Source organism: Lepidochelys kempii, chromosome 11 (genome assembly GCF_965140265.1).
Source record: "Lepidochelys kempii isolate rLepKem1 chromosome 11, rLepKem1.hap2, whole genome shotgun sequence".
Classification (NCBI taxonomy): Eukaryota; Metazoa; Chordata; order Testudines; family Cheloniidae; genus Lepidochelys; species Lepidochelys kempii.
This window is the reverse complement of record NC_133266.1, coordinates 38967025-38987223: the sequence shown is the minus strand read 5'-3', so window position 1 is coordinate 38987223 and position 20199 is coordinate 38967025. Positions and strand designations below refer to the sequence as shown.

General features: G+C 39.8%; 1 protein-coding gene across 6 annotated transcripts in view; it reads right to left on the bottom strand.

The window, feature by feature from the left end:
- Nucleotides 1–20199, bottom strand: part of UBR3 (ubiquitin protein ligase E3 component n-recognin 3) — a 207487-nt gene that overhangs the window by 142661 nt on the left and 44627 nt on the right. For 5 of the 6 annotated variants that reach the window (XM_073305786.1, XM_073305780.1, XM_073305781.1 and 2 more), the window contains exons 8-15: nt 16490–16718; nt 7410–7589; nt 5642–5775; nt 2606–2692; nt 1909–1974; nt 1704–1793; nt 467–595; nt 322–374 (exon numbers count right to left, since the gene is read on the bottom strand). In XM_073305786.1, coding sequence (XP_073161887.1) covers nt 322–374; nt 467–595; nt 1704–1793; nt 1909–1974; nt 2606–2692; nt 5642–5775; nt 7410–7589; nt 16490–16718 — 968 coding nt within the window. The remainder of the gene's footprint in view (nt 1–321; nt 375–466; nt 596–1703; nt 1794–1908; nt 1975–2605; nt 2693–5641; nt 5776–7409; nt 7590–16489; nt 16719–20199) is intronic. The other variant, XM_073305785.1, reaches the window with a different exon arrangement.

Genomic DNA, 20199 nt, shown 5'->3' with positions numbered 1-20199 from the left:
ACTGCTATTCATTCTCCCCTTCAGTGTGGGAGTTCCAAATACTTACACACCAGAGTGTGCAACACTTCTAAAATTGGAAAGCTCAGGAGATTCAACTCTGGAGTTTCATAAACATATTGCACACACTGGCGTATAAATCCAAAACCAGCCCTGAGTGAAAGGGAGGATGAATGAAACTGCCACAGTGGAACCCATCAGTGCTGTGGTGCAAGAGGGATTCAGCAGGTCATACACCTTTTCCCCATGGTATATTTTAAATAGTCAGTAAGTGGCAGAATGCTATATAGTGGTATTCATTCTATCCTTATGCTTTGATCTTACCTTTCAAAAACTGATGAAATAAAATAATCTGGGTCAAGTCTAGAAGCACAGACCTGTAAAAACAAACATGGTACATTCACTTTACTCATCAATCATTAGTGTTCTTATAAACACAGTACGTGGGTTCACAGAAACTATACCTTACCTGTAACAGGTAAATGTCAGGATCAATCATGGAGTTACAAAAATGAGACTGCACATAAGTCATTGCTTGTCCTTTAATTTGTAGACCATTTCTTACCCACATGTTACTATGGATTTCAGAAAGGCTTGCCTATTTTTTAAAGAAAAAGAATTAGCTGAAATAAATATTTTGCAAACGTTCAAGGAAAATCAGCTATTCAGTTGTCTGTAGTCACACCATCAGCTGCAATCCCCTCAGATCTCAAAATCAGCAGAGCTGGACTATCTCAAAAGTTGGATGAGAGACACCCCAGAAAATACCCCTGATGCTGCAAAAAATTCAGTTGGTACCAGTATGTATGTGGTTCTCTTCTTGCTGAGACAGTACTGAATCCATGCATGAGGCATGATATTAAATTACAGTGGTGAATAAGACTTAAAACGAAGGCTTTGATCACTAAAAAGATACTGTACTATTTTTTGCAAGTTTGTTAACCAGGTGTCCTGCCCAAATTCAAAGTAAGGTATTTATATTCCACCACAGATCTGTAATATGTAGAATATGGTCCACTCTAAAAGGAAGGGCATTTCAGGAAATGGAGGGGTAGGCATGTGAAAAGATCCATGGTTCATGATTCTTTATCCTGAAAAAGTACCCGAAAAATGAAGTGTGTGTCTTATAACAGATTATCAATTATTACAACTATTTCTCTTCATCTCCTAACTTGGATATAAACAGAATGTTAAGTGTAAAGCCACAGGCAAGAATCCTGCCCATCGAGGAATAAAGGGTCTTCACAACCCAACCTCTACATTCACTCCTGCATATTCTGCATCCTCAATTTGTACATATTAATATTAATTGAATGCACAAATTGTTCCAAGCACAAGTATGTACTCAAATTTAGCAGTAGCTTTTTGAAAATGTGATCCTAAACATTAAGCATAGTTCTCACCTAGGGTCATTATATGATGTTAACAGTATTTGAAAAAGTAGTTATCTGATTCTAAGAATACTTTTCTAAGTTTATTCTGACAAATCACTGTAAAACTGTGCTTACAAGTGATAAACATTTCATATATTGCAAGGAGTTGTCAACTATGTTAATTTTTGTATTCCACAATTAATGTGTTTTTCCACAGCTGTTTAGACATTTTTTAATATACTTAAACTATTTGGACTGGAAGAGGGGAAAAGAGATAGCTGTCCTCTTTCATATTCTGTACATTCAAACCAAAGAAGCAGCCTGGCACCATACCTGAATCTGAAGCGGGTGAATCATTAGTTTCATCAACATCTCCTGATCTGGTAAAATAGAATCCAGATCTAGCTCTTGGCATTTGACAGCCTACATACAAAATGGAGTATAAATTTTACTGAGAATATAAGGAAATGATTTTTTCATACTATAAACCGACACCACCTTATTTTCTTATAGAATATGGTAACAAATCCATGCTTACCTTACTCAAAAACATAGCATAGTAACGATGTAGTGGCAAATGAAAAGTAACCTGGTTAGGCGCTGGCTGCAATGAAAATACAATGCATTTTACCATCAAATACAAAAAAGTATACGAATCATACAGACTATCATTTCACCTGGCACATCCACTGCTGATGGCTCTTTCCGCTAGATATTGCTAACGTTACCATATCTCTCCCCCTGCCAATGCTTCATCTCCCTTTTCCCAAACAGTTCAGGTTGATCTCTCCTGCCTAGCCGCTAGGATATTAGTCTCACCCCACCTGGAATCAGAGAAATGTCTCCCAAAACACCAGAGCTGCCCACACCCTAATACTTCATACGAAATGGAGTGCAGAGAGTCTTTATCGTTGCTAAAGCTCTCCACTCTACTGCCTTGGAGTGCTCCTATGGCATCAATTGGTAGAACCTCAGTCTGAATACAAGTTCACATTAATTAAATTGGGGACTCCAGTGTTCTTAATTCACAGATGTATCACATCATACCCATGAATTACAAAGGTTTTAACAAGAGTAGCATTGTTTTTAACATGGTAATCCATCTGTTACGGTATTTAAAAGGATAATTTTCTTTCTCCTTTAAATAATAAAAAATACTTTAAAAGTTAATATTTTAACAAGTTTAACAAGACATTTCTGACAACACTTTGTTTAATCATATAAAGGATGCAAACCTCATCTACAAAGTTGATTGCATCAAACCAGTCCTGAAGTGCTTCAAGGCAGTACCTAACAACATTTCGTGTGTACTCTTGTGTCTCCTACAATAAGAAAAATTATTTGACATTGCATCATCGTACATTGTACCACACTATTCAAAAACAGTTTTGCGTTTACAGTTTCATTAATACAATGGGGAAAATAGTTTGTTAACTAGTATGATGGTTTAAGGATTTTTTCAGTTCTTTCTGTTCAGTTTTAAAACAGGGCACAAATACGGAATTTGCACAGTGGTTCTCTTTTTATTTAAAAAAAGTTTTCTTTTCCACCACTGAAAATTAACATGGTTTAACGATTTACCGGTGGTTGACACTGTCTTTCTCTACACTGAGGTTTTTCCCAAATTCATCAATGGCAGGAGTGCCAGCATACCAGAGCCTAGAATATTTTTGTTATTGTGTTATCCAGACCTGTTCTGAGCTGCGATGCAAGTGTCGCCCTCTATCACATTCAACCAAGTTTTATTTAAAAAAAAAAAAAAAACTTTCATTTTATTGTGTCAACCAATTTACTTGGTACTGAATTAAGTTTTCCGGGTCTATAATTCCTAGGACCAACCCCAACACCATATTTTAAGAGACTAGTAAACATTTGCTACCCTCCAGTCCTTGGATGTAATAACAGTGGATTTAAATGTTTGTTCAGCCACTTGATTGAGTTCCTTTGAAATTCTTACAAACAACACTATTTGGTCTTGGTGGCTTAATGTTGTTTAATTTAATCTATTTGTTTTAGCACAGAAACAGGAACCTGTGCATACAAAGTGACCTTTCATGCACAGATCTTAAAAGGAATTACTAAGCATCCAATATCCTATTCAAACATTTCTACTGCAATGTCTTTAGAGTTTAGCAAACTCAGTGTAGTAAAATTCAGTGCTCACCACTAGATTAACAAATGTGAGTGTAATTATAGTGAACGTATAGGAGTAATTTTGTTTCAGGTTAACCATAAACTTTATTTTTATATATATTTATATATATTCTCACATTGAAATGCAATTTAATTGCATCTCTCAAAGTTAAGGCAAGATAGGCTATAAACCTCAAGCAGTGGGGCCAAAAGCATGTGGTGGGGTGGAAGGGAAGACAACTAGTTGGCACTTCAAAAACTAGTAAATTGTAGTACAGTATTCTAAGGGCAATTTAGCCTCAGAAGTGAGATTTAATAAGAATATCTTAATATGATTTACAATATGAAAATGCCTTTGCAATTGCTAATTTAAACTTTTGGAATATTTAGTTTACACAAAGAAGTCTTTTCAGTGCACATTTCAATCCAGACTTCACTGTCCTATGAACACCAACATAACTCCTCCTACTTATTTTGGAAACTAGTTAAAATTAGAAGATTGATATTTATTATTCATAATAAATGATGATGAGGTAGAAATGTAAAAGTTTTCATGTTTCAAGTATTCCTCTCAATAGAAGGATTCCATTTTCTGCTAGTCTATCATTGTTTGACACACAAATTAACAATTGTGTGGTGTAATTGTGAGAAAAATCATCATTATGCAAGAGATTTAATCTCACATAGTTAATACTCCAGATCTTTGATTTGATAATTATGCACAAATACGTAGTTTTATTACTGTCCCAAAATGACTATTTGCAGGCACAAACAACCAACCAATATTATAATCACATCACAGCAGACTTAATTTTCTCTTTTCCCAATATTACAGAATAATCACCAGAGTTGTTCGGACACAAGTATCAACCTATATCCCATTACATTTTAACCTCATTCCTATTACAGTCAGTGTTCACCCAAGACCTCTAGTCCCAGTTCTGGAGACTATAACTAAGTAACATCAATCATATTTAAATAGGCACTTCAAAGGATTTACGAGATTGCTGTTACAGAGTTATATCCTCAGCTCTAATAGGTACAGCCTGAGATGTCTGTTGCTTGCCCACTCTATCTTTGTTTTCACTAAAATAATGCTTCTTTCAGAGAAACGAACAGTGGCTTTTCTCCTCTTCCATAGAAACAAGTCTCCAATATCATCATCCTTATCAAAGCTCCTGTGAAGGCACTAAAATCAAACTGGGGGGTTGATACTCTCATATACATTTCCTTAGTTTAAAGAGATTACTCTCTCAAACTCCTATACATTGCACTATGCAGGTCAGAAGCTATTTACAGTATCATTCAGTTGGCTGGCAAAGACAGTTCCCAGGCTTGGGTACAACCCTACATGTAACATGGACACCAACACCACAAGGACAGATGTTAGTGCCAAGTCTCATGTGGCCTACTTGCTGGTAGTTGTATCACCTACTAGAAGAAAGCAGCAGTTGGTGCACATATTACAGAGCTCCAGCCATTACTGCCCTAATCTAACATCTTGATAAGCCAACAAAGGGGACTAGTTTGCTTTTTTTAAGCCCCCTTATTTGACATACAAATGAAAAGCCTTAATTCACCTAAATAGAAAAATAAATCTCACCACACTCAGAGGCTTCACACAATGAAGATTCTGGAAAAGCTTGTCCTGAATCATCAAGACAAACCCATGGGAACATTTCAGCCTGCAGGTATTGATGAAAGTCATGATTTAGTGTATGAAAAAAATCTTTGGTGCTCCAGCTGAGCAATTTGGAGGAAGAGAACCCTTCAGCCAAGAATGCTTTTATTCAAAAACGCGTATCTCGTTTGTTTCAAAGATCTTCCAAGTGAACATCTGAAGTCATCACTCTTTTCTCCAGTCAAATGTCTGGCCAAATCTTATGCAGAGAACTTGAGTATAAACATCTTTTAAAGGATTTGTGAGTTCTGTTCAAATAAACTACAAAATACTGCCGGATGTATTTTAATCAACTTCAATTTCATACACCATCCAGAAAGTAACACTTGATGGAGAACTGATACATGACCCTAAAATCCAACTATTTGTAATATTTGCTGAGACTACAAAAAGGAAGTTAAAAGGAGTTGTTGTTTTTTAAAAGACGAAGCAAAAATGAAAAAAATGTTTGCCTTACCCTAACTTTACAATGTGATAGCAGTCCCCACATTGGTTGGGCACAGGCTTCCAGTTCAGCAGCAAATGCAGCATAGTAGGTCTGTGATTCAAACTCCACATGCTCATTTAATTCTCGCTTATTTAAATTCATACCTTAAAAGACGTAAGCAGTGTTATACAACAGTATCTTTCTCTACCATTAAGTGGATCTTAGTATTTTTTTTAATTATACACACACTTACATATATGCATACCTATACAGGGAGATGACATCCTTGCAATAAGATTCAGAGGGTGTGATCAATTTTACCTAAGCATCCACAAGATTAAGGATTTGAACTGAACAGAGACCTTGAAAGTTGACTAGAAAGAGATTAGTTGAGTAGAGAAAGTCTGGCCATGTTAGGCTAGCAACTCAAGCACCCATGCTGAACAGGCACGTGATCTGAATTGGGCCCCTTTTAGTCCCAACTCCAAATCAAATCAATGAGAATTTTTAAATTGACTACAAAATCTTGGATCTCTCCATAGAGGAAGCATGCTTTCCACTATGCAAACATTCAGAGAAAAACAAATCAATAAAAAAATCTCTCACATTTCCACGTTTGTACAAAGAATACCTAAACACGTCAAGTTCATTTTCCCTAGTATTGAGTTTACAACTTTGACATTAAAACATATTTCTATCAAAGTCATAGCTTACACTGTTAATACAGGTTTCAGAGTAACAGCCGTGTTAGTCTGTATTCGCAAAAAGAAAAAGAGTACTTGTGGCACCTTAGAGACTAACCAATTTATTTGAGCATGAGCTTTCGTGAGCTACAGCTCACTTCATCGGATGCATACCGTGGAAACTGCAGAAGACATGGTATATAATGTCTTCTGAGACCATGGTTTATAATGGTATATAATGTCTTCTGCAGTTTCCACGGTATGCATCCGATGAAGTGAGCTGTAGCTCACGAAAGCTCATGCTCAAATAAATTGGTTAGACTCTAAGGTGCCACAAGTACTCCTTTTCTTTTTACTGTTAATACAACAATTTCATGAGAACTTTGGCAGTGTGTAACCCAATGCATTTTATTCACCCCTTCTGTGCCTGATCAACATGGGCTACATGGGTCTGTTAGAGCTTTATCTCCAGAGCCTAACATTTTAACTCAAGCGTAGAGAGATTCATGCTTTAAGCTCTGGAGATCCTCAGCTGCCATGATACAAGTTGGAGCTTGTCCAGAATTCAAATCATGGTGTGTCTCAAACACAGTTTCCATGACTAGAAGTAGTATGTAACCCACCAGTCAACATGTATTACGCATTCCCTGGTGTGCCCCAATCCACAGTGGATGCAAATCTATTACAGCTCTCATTTTGAGACCCTGTCTTTAGTTCAAACTACAGAAACTAATGCTTTTAGATCTTGGACGTCCCTGGTTCAACGCCTGGTGAGGGTCAAGATGTCAGTTGTCACAATTGCACATCGGAAGTGCTTAATGCCTTTACATGTTCAGCCTTTGCTTCTCATCAGTTGGCATTTCAGAAACAGAATTCTTTTGGCTTGAGTAATTTACAAGAAACTATCCACTTCCAGAAATTTGCATCAGATTAAAACTGAACACGCTAATGGATTAAATATTTTTATACAAGTGCGTGTAAGGTATATGTTATTGTAAACATTGTGTCACCTTTAAAAATTCTTGTTTAAGTACAGGAGAGAAAAGACTTTAAATTAAGCAGATTCCAAAAAAGGTATTTCTAATCTCTAAATAAGAAAGCTAAAAGCCACCTACCTTGAAAGAATGATACAAAATTCATCCAAGTTACTAACAGACTATGATCCTCCAGGAATTTCTTAGCCACACTTTGGTGTGAAAGGATATTAATAAAATCACTAACAAGTGGCCAGTAAGTATTATTCTTTAATAGTGCTTCCCCGCAGTTCACTACGACATGTAAACTGTTTTCTTCATCTAGGAAAAAAGTGATTAAAAAAATCCCATCATGATGTTTTTTAAAGAAAAAATATAGTAACTACCATAGTGAACAATTTAAAAAATCAGGGTTTAAAAACATTTATAGCATGCACAGCACACGGCTGTAAAGAACGATTACTTACCTTATAGCAACGATTGTTCTTCAAGATCTTGTCATCTGTGTGGATCCCATTCTAGGTATACATGCCCCCCACTTGCATGAGATTGGAAACTGAATAGTAGCGGTTGTTGGGCCATGCCTGCACTGCACATGTCCTTGTGCCCTGCCTTTCTAGACCATAAAAGGCACTATTGCTCAGTTACCTTGCTAATTTAATGACACGTTTCAGAGTAACAGCCGTGTTAGTCTGTATTCGCAAAAAGAAAAGGAGTACTTGTGGCACCTTAGAGACTAACCAATTTATTTGAGCATGAGCTTTCGTGAGCTACAGCTCACTTCATCGGATGAGAGTGAATTTGTGTGGGGGGGTGGAGGGTGAGAAAACCTGGATTTGTGCTGGAAATGGCCCACCTGATGATCACTTTAGATAAGCTATTACCAGCAGGACAGTGGGGTGGGAGGAGGTATTGTTTCATATTCTCTGTGTATATATAAAGTCTGCTGCAGTTTCCACGGTATGCATCCGATGAAGTGAGCTGTAGCTCACGAAAGCTCATGCTCAAATAAATTGGTTAGTCTCTAAGGTGCCACAAGTACTCCTTTTCTTCTTGCTAATTTAAAATCTCAGGTAAAGAGGACTCCAAAAAAGCAGAGATGGAGGGCAGCTTGTGACACACACACACACACACACACACACACACACACACACACCCCAGCTCCTCAAAGAACCAAAGTTACTAGAAGGTAAGTAACTGTTCATTCTTCAAGTATGTGTCCATATGGCTCTCACTGAGGGTGACTAATGAGCAGTGTCCCATCTGGACAGTGTGACTGAGGAGTCCCAACGTTCACTAACTAACTAATGATTGTAATACTGCCCTACCAAAACTGGCATCTGACTCATGGCCAGGACCAGAGCATAGTGTTTAACAAAAGTCAGGCATTACTCTAAGTAGCTGCCTTGCAGATTTCAGACATAGGGATCAGAGTAGCAGCCGTGTTAGTCTGTATTCGCAAAAAGAAAAGGAGTACTAGTGGCACCTTAGAGACTAACCAATTTATTAGCCACTAAGGTGCCACTAGTACTCCTTTTCTCTTTAGACATAGGGATGTTTCTAACAGACCTGATTGGAGGACAAGCCCATTTTACAGCAACTTTCAAAGTTTGTTTTCATTCTGCAGTGGAACATTTTCATGAAAACAAAGTTGTTATAAAATGTCCTTTCTCAGACCAAAACCAGAGAAAAAGAGAAAGCGTACATACTGCCTCAGACATGAGAGATCCAGGTACAAGTTCCAGATATCCCTGATTCAGAGGAAAGTTTTTCCAACCCTGATCACTCTGAATCCCACCTTGAACCCCACATCCAGGGCAAGTACCATAGCCACTAGGCAAGTGAGAGAGAAAGACACTCTCCCCATTCCCCCCCCACACACACATGCTTCCTCCCCAATGAAAATGTTGTCAAAAGCAATAGGTTTAAACAAAACCGCATATTTCCCTGAAATTTCATTGACTCAAAAAAGTTCCAATCAGCTCCAGTTTCTAAAGCATGGAGAGGAGGCAGTTTCACTCTAGGGAAATGGAGCTTTGATGTTTGGAAGAAGAAGTGTATGAGACATGCCTTTGATTAGCAACTCTCTAGATATGGCTCAATGTGAATGCCGCATCTCCTTAGGTGCGCTGCCATCACAACTAGGTATTTAGTGAAGACTATTGGTACGGTGGAGAGAACGAGTTGTAGCACTTCGTATTGATGTGATCGGGCCCTACTAGGAATTGCAGGTTCTTCCTATGGGCCAAATGGATCACAATATGGAAGTACACATCTTGGAGGTTGTGATGCTTCTCGGGGTTATGGCCAGGGTTGTGCAGCACCTTGTCACCACCTGTCCTTGTCTCACCCCCAGTCTCTCCTCCAGCATTAAACAGCCAGACCAGCTCTGAGCCTCTATTTATAAAACAAGCCTGCTGATAGCTTACCCTTAGGTGAAATATACCAGGGCGTACCTCTGTAGCCCCAGACATAACTCCAACAATCTGTTATCTTCACTTGGAAACAGGGTACCTTCTGCTGCTTGTCTTTTCTGTAGTGACTCTCCCCTGAAGACTTTGCAATCTGTTGATTAGTATTTTGCTCAGTCTGTAAATAGGCATTCATTGTGAAGTATACAATATTCAGTTTACATATAGCCACATCAAGTTTCTTTCAGGTGGGAGATGCTTTTTATCACCTTTTGGTGACCAGTCCGAACTCACAGACCTTAAGACCATAATTTTCAGGAAGGATGGAGTGAGAGAGAACCTTACATATTATCTGTACATACATTTCATAAGGATTATGATAATCAGTGTGACACAAACTTTCGGTAGAGACCTGACATGACCCACTTTAACAAATTATCATGTAGGGACCAGACCCAAGGGATCGCTGTGCCCACTGCCAGTTGGCATCAAGAAGTCCCTGGGTGACAGAGATCAAGAACCACAAACCAGTCTTGTGCCTGAAAAGAAGGGATGATGTAGGCTGAATTTAAGACTGTGTATAAATGTGTTCAGTCTTCTCAGGTCTAGAATAGGATGAAGAGTCAGACCCTTTTTTCCTTCGGAATAACAAAATATCAGGAACAGAGGCCTCTTTCCCTGAGCTTTAGAGGTAACTCTGCTGTGGCTCCTAGGCAAAGCAGGATAGCCACTTCTTTTAGTTGATTATAAGAAGGGTCTCTGAAGACAGATAATGAAGGGGAATGGGTAGAGGGCCATGGACTGGAATTGGATGGAATAACCATGAGAGAACTTCCAGCACACACGTCTGTTATTCCAGTCCAAGCCCCACAGAAGAGAGCCAACCAGCATCTCAAGAAGGAGGTCTGGGCATAGCCCTTCCCCGATCTGAATGTGGCTCTCAAATCTCCTGCTGTCTGGAAGCAAGTGTAGTCTGGTTAGTGACTAAGGAAGATAACAGTCTCATACAAGAGTACCTCGTCTTCTTCCTAGATGGTTACTCAGAGAACTATTGCGAGTAGCTGGGTGTTTTCTGTCTAGCTTCCCTTGCCCTTGATATTTAAAGGGCCTGTGAATGGGGCAGAGGTGTAAATGCTTAGGGAGCCACGTATCTAATATCTTTTTTGGGTGCATAGTGCATCATTGGTACATATGGTGAGTAAGTCTGAACACTCCAAGGGCAAGTCCTCAATTGTATTCTCCACCTCCCTAGGGATGAAAGAAGCCTGTAACCATGATGCTCTGCACACAGCTACCACAACAGCCAGGGATTTAGCCACCACGTCCAACGCATCCATGGCTGTCTGTAAAAGAGGCCTTTGCCATTGGTTGTCCTTCAGCAACAATGGCTTTAACGCTGACTTAGAGTATTGAAGAAGTTTGGCCAGAAAGGGAGATAACTCTGCCCTAGGTCAGATAGTTTCACAAACAAAGCTTGACAGTTAGCTACTTGTAGCTGGAGTGATGCTGACAAATAAGCCTTCCTTCTAAAGAGAGGCAATTTATTTGGGCCCTTGGCCTTAGGAATGTTCTTGGATAGTTTGGTTATCTCATGCAGGGCAGAGACTACTAATGAACCCAATGTTGGACAGGTATAAAATTGCTCAAACCTCTTTTGGGGGACTGGTCTTCCTTTCAATTCTTTTAGCAGCAATGTGGCTGGCATCTGCCATAGAGTTTTAGCTGGTTCTAAGATGCCGTCATTAATTGGCAATGCTAGTCTAGCAAAAGAGGAGGAATGCAATATGTCAAACAGCTTGTAAGCTTTTTCTTCAATTACTGAGGTTTCTATTTCAAAAGGTCTCAGCTAAACAAGAGAGCATCTTCTGAAAGGCTCCAAAGCAGGTATGGGAGCCAAGGAAAATGCCTCATCAGGGACTATGAAAGATGTTCAAGAAGCTCAAGACATGCCAGTTCCTCCTCTGTCAGCTGTACTTGTTCCTCCCTGTCTTCAGATGGGGTTCTGACAATTGCTGCGGAATTGGAGCATGACCTTCTGCATTTTCTTCAGTGATAGGAGGGAGTTAGATTCCAAGATGCTCTAGACGGAAACCCCCACTATGCCCAACAGGGCCAAGGCAGAACAGGATAAGGCTGGTTTTGGTCAGTCCACTATCATTCCTGAGATGGATAAGTCAGAGATCTGGAGTGCCCCTGATTTGCAGAGAAAGACTTTCTCCTGATCTGTGTGAATGGTGAGAAGATTCTCTGCTGTAAGGTGGAGAGGTGTGTCCCGGAGATGAAGAGGAGTAGACTGCCTCCAAAGATAAGTCTGATTTTTGAGGTGACCTCAGTACCATGAGGTCAGAGACTCATGTCGATGCTGAGTGCAGTGCCATTGGTGCCAGAAATATAGCTACCTCCTCTAACAGTAGATTGGACAGTACCATAAATGTGTCAATTGTTACTGTCAATGCTGATACTGGGGGCAGCAGTTTGTGGTTGCCAGCACGGTCAGATGTAGGCACTGAGGATGCCTTATATATCTTCAGTGTACAGCTGGAAGTTGAACCAGCATCTCTTGCTCCGGTCACAAGAGCAGACCACGTGCTCAGTTCCTCGGAGGAGAGTAAGGGTTTAAGCATCTCCTCGTAGGAAGAGGGAGTTTTCATATCTCCCTTGCTTTGGTAAGGAGGCAGTAGTGGTCTTTGGTGCTGAAGTAGTAGCTGGAACCAATGTGGTCAGATGGTCTCAGATCCCTGACAGACAGTGCCATGGATTTTTTTGCCAGTACCAGCATTAAGTGTTGTGTGCTGGCTAACAAGGGCACTGGCTAACTGGGACTTGGACTTTACCAGTCCCATCTTAGAGATCAAGGCCTGTTCTTCAGGGTCTGAGGTCCCTTTCACTGATTGTCCAAGAAGATTCAACTTCAGCAGAGCATCTCTGGATTTTCTTGTGACGGTAGAAAACAGCACAAAGGATAGTAGTCTGGTACATGGATCTCACCAAAACAAAAAATGCCAGCTGCTATGACAGTCTGTAAGCAGAATGAGTCTGTCATGGGACTGGCACTGTTTAAAGCCTGAGGGCTTTGAATCTGCTATTGTAGGACCTTACAGCAGCACAGTTGTACGGCTGCAGCTGCGTCATTATAACATCTTCTGTGTAGCCGCTCTTTGCCGGTGGGAGGCATAATTAAACCATTCCCAATGAGCAGCGGTAGCTATGTCGGCGGGAGACGCACTGTCCACACCAGAGCTTTTGTCGGTGAAACTTACGTCGGTCAGGGATGGCCTTTTTCACACCCCTGACCAACAAAAGTTTTGCTGACAAAAGTTCCAGTGTAAACAAAGCCTAAATATACCTTAGTAGATTTCTTGCTACATCTTCTCGTTCCTCCTTTCCAGCATATCTGCATAAGCCTTTTTGCCAGTTCATCCATGCCTGAATCTCATTCAGATGGATAAGGCATTTGACCGTGTTAACTAGTTTTATGATTTAGAGGAAGAACTGTGTTTCATCAATATACTAAACACACTGTAACACACCCGTCTATGCAAATAAGAACATAAGAATGGCCATACTGGGTCAGACCACAGGTCCATCCAGCCCAGTATCATGTCTACCGACAGTGGCCAATGCCAGGAGTGAACCTAACAGGTAATGATCAAGTGATCCCTCTCCCGCCATCCCTCTCCACCCTCTGACAAACAGAGGCTAGTGACACCATTCCTTACCCATCCTGGCTAATAGCCATTAATGGACTTATAGGGCCACTGACCCAAGGGAAGAACAAGATGGAAGCCTGCAGAACTCCACGAGACAGCCATTGAGAGAGACGAGTAACTGTCCAGAATTATTCTGGAATCTTTCAGCAGTATGAGCAAAGCCACCAAAAGGCTTCCTATGTTGAGGGCTGCAGGCAAGTCAACCATACTTCATGATTAATGGAACTGGTAGCAGATGATAGATTCAAAAACAGATCACAAGGGGGACAATCTCCACCCTACCAAGGAGAAGATCTACCAAAACCATTTCCGCGCTCCAACCACATCTGTACCCAGACTCACAAACCTCAAGGAGACCAAGGCACCTCTCTCATATAAAGTTGCCTTGCCACAGCCTTCACAATAGTTTTAAATTCCAGAACCGAAAATAAAATATTGGCCAGAAATAGATCATTTTGAGTGCTGGTCATAGTAAGTTTCCTTACTTGACACTGTCAGTCTGCCCTGTCCTAAGGAAGGAGCTAACAATCTCTACCAATAATGAATCCAATTTTAATTTACTGGTCTTCACCGTCTCTAGTATCTCAGTAATCATGAATGGTCTAAATATCAAATCATGGCCACAGTCACAACAGTGAGCAATGATATGTACAACTGTGTATTACTGATATCAAAATCTGCCTTCCTATGTCTGCCTTCATATGCAGTATGCGCAGATACAAAATGGGGGATGCAAACCACTTCATGTCAAAATATAAAACATACAGTAATTAAAACAGCTGTCACTGCTAAGAGTTTCCTTGAATTATTAAAAAGGCAAACAATGAATCTTTGTGATACATGTCCAAAAAAGATTCTTAATAAGCTTTAAAATGCATTCAAATGCAAATGAACGTGCAAATTTGCTGTTTTCCTTCTTCCCCCTATTGAAACACTGATTCTTGAGTGCCCTAAACTCTCTTGTGTGTTAGCTGTTTGTTCCCAAAGTCTTTTAAAAAAAAAAATATTAAAGCAGTTCAGGCAACCACCAGATTACTTCATCATAACTACTGTTAAAACACTTTTTTTTAAGTAAGTCTTCTTAGTGCAAGACTAACAAACATAATCAAGATTAATAGCTTTATTTAGGCATAAGCTTTCGTGGGTTTAAAAAAGATGCATCTGAAGAAGTGGGGTTTTTTACCCATGAAAACTTATGCCTAAATAAATCTGTTTTTAGTCTTTAAGGTGCCACCGGACTCCATGTAGTTTTTGTGGATACTGACTAACACCTCTGATAATTAAGATTGTCTTCCAAGTAGGAATGTAGATCACTGTCAGTCTACACAGGAGGAGATTTATGTTCCAATTAACATTATCTCTACCCCACCCAACAATACGAATTCGGTGCAAAAATGGCACCTCTCTAAAAGCAGGGAAAATAGCTTTGTGAGGATTCTAGCAGATGATTCCCTAAGAACATGCAGTTGCTTGCCACAGCAGACACCAAATATCAGGTGAGATCCTTACCGCCTGCTCAAGCTCCCATTACATCTGGTAAAAGGGGTGGAGCTGCATAAAGGAGCACTAAAAGTCCTCGGTGCAGATGAAGGAGGAGTCCCCTTGCATAGGCACTACAGAAGGTGGACTGCTTGCAAGCCTTGGGATAGGCTTTATACCGGGGTTGGGTACATCATGCAGCACAGTGGAGATTCCAGACAGCTCTGAAGCCCATAGGGGAAGCCAGGAACGTGCCATAACTCACAAAAGGCTCTTAGGGCTCAGACAGGCTCTCTCAGAGCAACCCAGAAGCAGGAAGGCGCAAAAGGTGGATTAAAGCTACCATAACCTCGCCTGCCACTAGGCTGCAATTTCTGGCACAGCACAAACAATGAGGAGTCCTTGTGGCACCTTAGAGGCTAACAAATTTATTAGGGCATAAGCTTTCGTGGGCTAGAACCCACTTCATCAGATGCATGGAGTGGAAAATACAGTAGCAGGTATAAATACACAGCACATGAAAAGATGGGAGTTGCCTTACCAAGTGGGAGGTCAGTCTAACAAGACAATTCAATTAACAGTAGGCTACCAAGGGAGGAAAAATCACTTTTGTAGTGATAATGAGAGTGGCCTATTTCAAACTGTTGACAAGAAGGTGTGAGTAATAGTAGGGGGAAATTAGTATGGGGGAAATTAGGTTTTGTAATGACCCAACCACTCCCACTCTTTATTCAGGCCTAATCTGATGGTGTCCAATTTGCAAATTAATTCTAGTTCTGCAGTTTCACGTCCCAACATGCTTACAGATGATTAGTCTATACTGATAGCCAAGAAGCCAGAATCCTAGAGATATTTAAACAATACCTAGTTTTTAATAATGCAGTGTAAAGTTCTGCTAGTGTATCTCTGGTCTAGCAAAGTCACTTGACATTTGAATTGGCAATGGTAAGACTAAAAGACATCAGCATATATGAGCAATTCAGAGGATAACATTGTTATTCAAAACTTTTAAAGTGATTTATTTTGGGCAAGGAAAAAGTAGGCTCTGGGTCTTCACTAATGGGTTTACCCACTGTGCAGTATATTACATTCAGGTCTCCACTGTATCAGAATGCAAAGTGTCTAAACAGTAGTGTTTGTGAGGAGATTAATCATATTCTTAATTAATAATATCATGCATCGCAAAAGGCACTCCTCTCAGGGAAGGAAAATTAGAACCATTTAGAAGACAAGTGATGTCATGAAAGACTTTGAAAAATATTATGTTTAATAAAATCTCAACTTATATATAGTGCCATTCGTTGCAAAGCACAGCACTTTATGAACTGTATAAATGGAATCACTTCACCTGACACTGAAATGTGGCTACCTCTGAGGTGAAACATTCTGCTGTTTTATGTCATCCTACACTGTAGTTAAAAAAAACAGCATAAAATGCCAGTGACATACTGAATAAAGCTATTCTTACATTTCCCAAAAAGTTTTATGGTCTCTAGCTCCCAGTACGTGAGGCTACAACCTGTCCAGTTCTGAAAAGTTAGTGGCTAACTCAAAAACAGAAGATGAAACATTCAGTACAAGTCTCTTGTTTGATATTAATGAAAACAAGAATTCAACTTACCTTGCAGCTCACTTTTAATAAGACAACTTTCCATCATATATAATAGGACAGTGACCATAATATCCAACAGCTGACATTCTTCTGTCACTTGACGTGCTAGCTCTTCATTGCTGAATAACTGAACGCTGATATGCACAATTCTATTAGACATAGTGTCTGATTCATGGCTTTTCTTCAGTGTTTTCATAATAAAAGCATAATGCTGAACAAAAGTTTTAGTAAAGGCAATCTGCAAATTTAAAAATAAAAAGAATTTTAATATTACAATAGTTATATTTCCTCTTATTTAAAAAAATGTATTTGCAAACATACAATCAGTATTGCAGAGAAACATCAGATTTATCACAACAGGTCAAAAATCTGTGGTCCACCTTATCCAATATCCTGCTTCAGAAGAAGGTGCAGGAAATCTCACAATGGAATATCCTGGTCTTCCCAGCCTTCATCTTATATAATTGCATGTGTTCTCATTACACATGTAAATGACTCATCCTTTTTTAATATCTTGGTTCTTATGACTGAACCCTTAATTGTAGCACAACTGTTCAGTTACAGAAGGAACTAATCTAATCCTACTAAAATCTTGCTATCAATATCTTCTGACAATGAGTTCCACAAGCCAATTAAACACTGTATAAAAACTCATTCCTACCAGTTTTAAATTTGCCATCTTTTTCATTAGATATCCCCTTGCTCTTGTATTATGAAAAGGATAAACAGGAACTTCCAACTTAACTTCTCTACCATTCATTGTTTTATATATTTCTATGTCTTCTATTGGTAATCTCTCTAAACTAAAAAAAATAGGACTAATGTTTTCAATATTTCCTCATCAGGAAGTCTTTCTGTGACTTTCATTTTCTTTCCCTATCTCTAGATCCCAAATTTTTCTTCTAGAACCTTTTCCACATAGGATGACCGAAATGAACAAAGTATTCACCTAGACAAATTAGAGGATTGGGCCAAAAGAAATCTGATGAGGTTCAACAAGGACAAGTGCAGAGTCCTGCACTTAGGACGGAAGAATCCCATGCATCGCTACAGACTAGAGACCGAATGGCTAGGCAGCAGTTCTGCAGAAAAGGACCTAGGGGTTACAGTAGACGGGAAGCTGGATATGAGTCAACAGTGTGCCCTTGTTGCCAAGAAGGCCGATGGCATTTTGGGATGTATACGTAGGGGCACTGACAGCAGATCGAGGGACATGATCGTTCCCCTCTATTCGATATTGGTGAGGCCTCATCTGGAGTACAGTGTCCAGTTTTGCGCCCCACACTACAAGAAGGATGTGGATAAATTGGAAAGAGTCCAGCGGAGGGCAACAAAAATGATTAGGGGACTGGAACACATGACTTATGAGGAGAGGCTGAGGGAACGGGGCTTGTTTAGCCTGCGAAAGAGAAGAATGAGGGGGGATTTGATAGCTGCTTTCAACTACCTGAAAGGGGGTTCCAAAGAGGATGGATCTAGACTGTTCTCAGTGGTAGCTGATGACAGAACAAGGAGTAATGGTCTCAAGTTGCAGTGGGGGAGGTTTAGGTTGGATATTAGGAAAAACTTTTTCACTAGGAGGGTGGTGAAACACTGGAATGCGTTACCTAGGGAGGTGGTGGAATCTCCTTCCTTAGATATTTTTAAGGTCAGGCTTGACAAAGTCCTGGCTGGGATAATTTAGTTGGGAATTGGTCCTGCTTTGAGCAGGGGGTTGGACTAGATGACCTCCTGAGGTCCCTTCCAACCCTGATATTCTATGATTCTATTCTATGATTCAAGTTGAAAGTGTGCCACTGATTTAAGTAATGGCAATATTAAAATTTCAAGACCATTATTCAGTATTACTATTATTTTTACATTCTAACATCATGCTTGATTTTTTTACTGCTGCTGTCATACAGCAACTGTTCTCATTGAGTTGTCTGCAATGTCATCCAGGTCTTTCTCATAGATGGTTTCACTTAAGACAGAGCTGCAGTGTATATGAGCAGTTCATATTATTTGCCAACATTGAATTTCATCAGCCATCATGGCTTCCCATATATTTATCTTTGCTAGGTCTCTCTGGACTCCTTTAGTGCCTTCTCTAGTGCCAGAGGATGTTGTGAAGTCCAAGACTATAACAGGGTCCAAAAAAGAACTAGATAAATTCATGGAGGATAGATCCATCAATGACTATCCAAGATAGACAGGCATGGTGTCCTTAGCCTCTGTTTGCCAGAAGCTGATAATGGGTGACAGGGGATGGATCATTTGATTACCTGTTCTGTTCATTCCCTTTGAAGCACCTGGCTTTGGCCACTGTCAGAAGACAGGATATTGGGCTAGATGGACCTTTGGTCTGACCCAGTATGGTCTTATGTTCTAGGTTTGATTCTCCTAAATAATTCTGTCATCTACAAAGGTTTCCCACATCATTGTTAAAATGTTTTTTTCCAGATCAGTAATTAATATATTGAAACAATATCAGTCGTAGTATGGATCCTTGGGGCACCCCACTCTTAACGTTTCATCATGTTATAAACTGACCTTTTATTTATACTTTTGTCTTTTAGCCAATTTTTAATTCATTTCAAATTTCAAACCTAAGTGCCACTGCTGTTCTAAACTTCCACCATATGGACTTGTTTAGTCTGAAGAGATGAGATAATGCAAGCTGTTTTAGTGATTAAAGAAAATTTTCAGCTCAATAACTAAAATCCCACGTCTAGTCTAAAACCTGTCCTCTGAAAGTGTTAAATCTTTCTGGAACATAAAGTAGGCATTTTAAGGCTACCTTTAAGCCAATTGTGGCTTCCATGGTCTGAGAATACAAAATCACTACTTCACTTTACCCATGTCTGTCCACACTCTGAAATACATGGCCCATTTTTATTAAGAACACTGCAGTTTCCTACTTTTATTGGAACTGATTCTCCACAATACTGTGAAGCATAAAGGGACCATAAACAGGCCCCCTCTCCCCTGAATAAAGTAAGCCCAGAGTAGCGGATATGTTTGGAGTATACTGTGCATTGATTATTCTTGGCTGGAGGATAGCCTTCAGATACCATTCAATCCAGACCATAAGTTACAGTGGATGACACTATATTTCTGCAGAAATGAAAAAAGAGGATTTGGCCTTTTTAGAGAGACAAGGTGGGGGAGGTAATAATTTTCAGAGACAACAGAATTTGGTCCAATAAAAGACATTATCTCACTCACCTTCTCTCTCTACTATCCTGGGACTGACGCAGCTACAGCACTGTAAAATCTATCCCTACAGCATTCAGTGGGCCAAAGAGCACCAGTAGAGAACCATATAAAATTAAGTCAGAAGAGCGCAAGCATAGGTATCGTAGAATATCAGGGGTGAAAGGGATCTCACGAGGTCATCTACTCCAACCTCCTGCTCAAAGCAGGACCAATCTCCAATTAAATCAAACTGATTCTTCTGCTGAAAGCCAAATAACTGACTTCTGTTATTCCTATCCAAACTTAGGCTGGATTTACACAGGGAGGGTTACCCTTGAACTATCTATGCATCTACATAGCTTATTTCCATTTAAGAACTGTATTTCTTGTGGTACTGTACAGCAATAAGAAACTGAACTAATTGATGATCTTGTGGTTAACATATGAGACTAGATGCAGGAGATCTGGTTTCAATTACCAGTTGTATCAGACACTTCTCTCTGTGCCTCAGTTCCCCATCTGTAAAAGGTAGGTAAACCTTC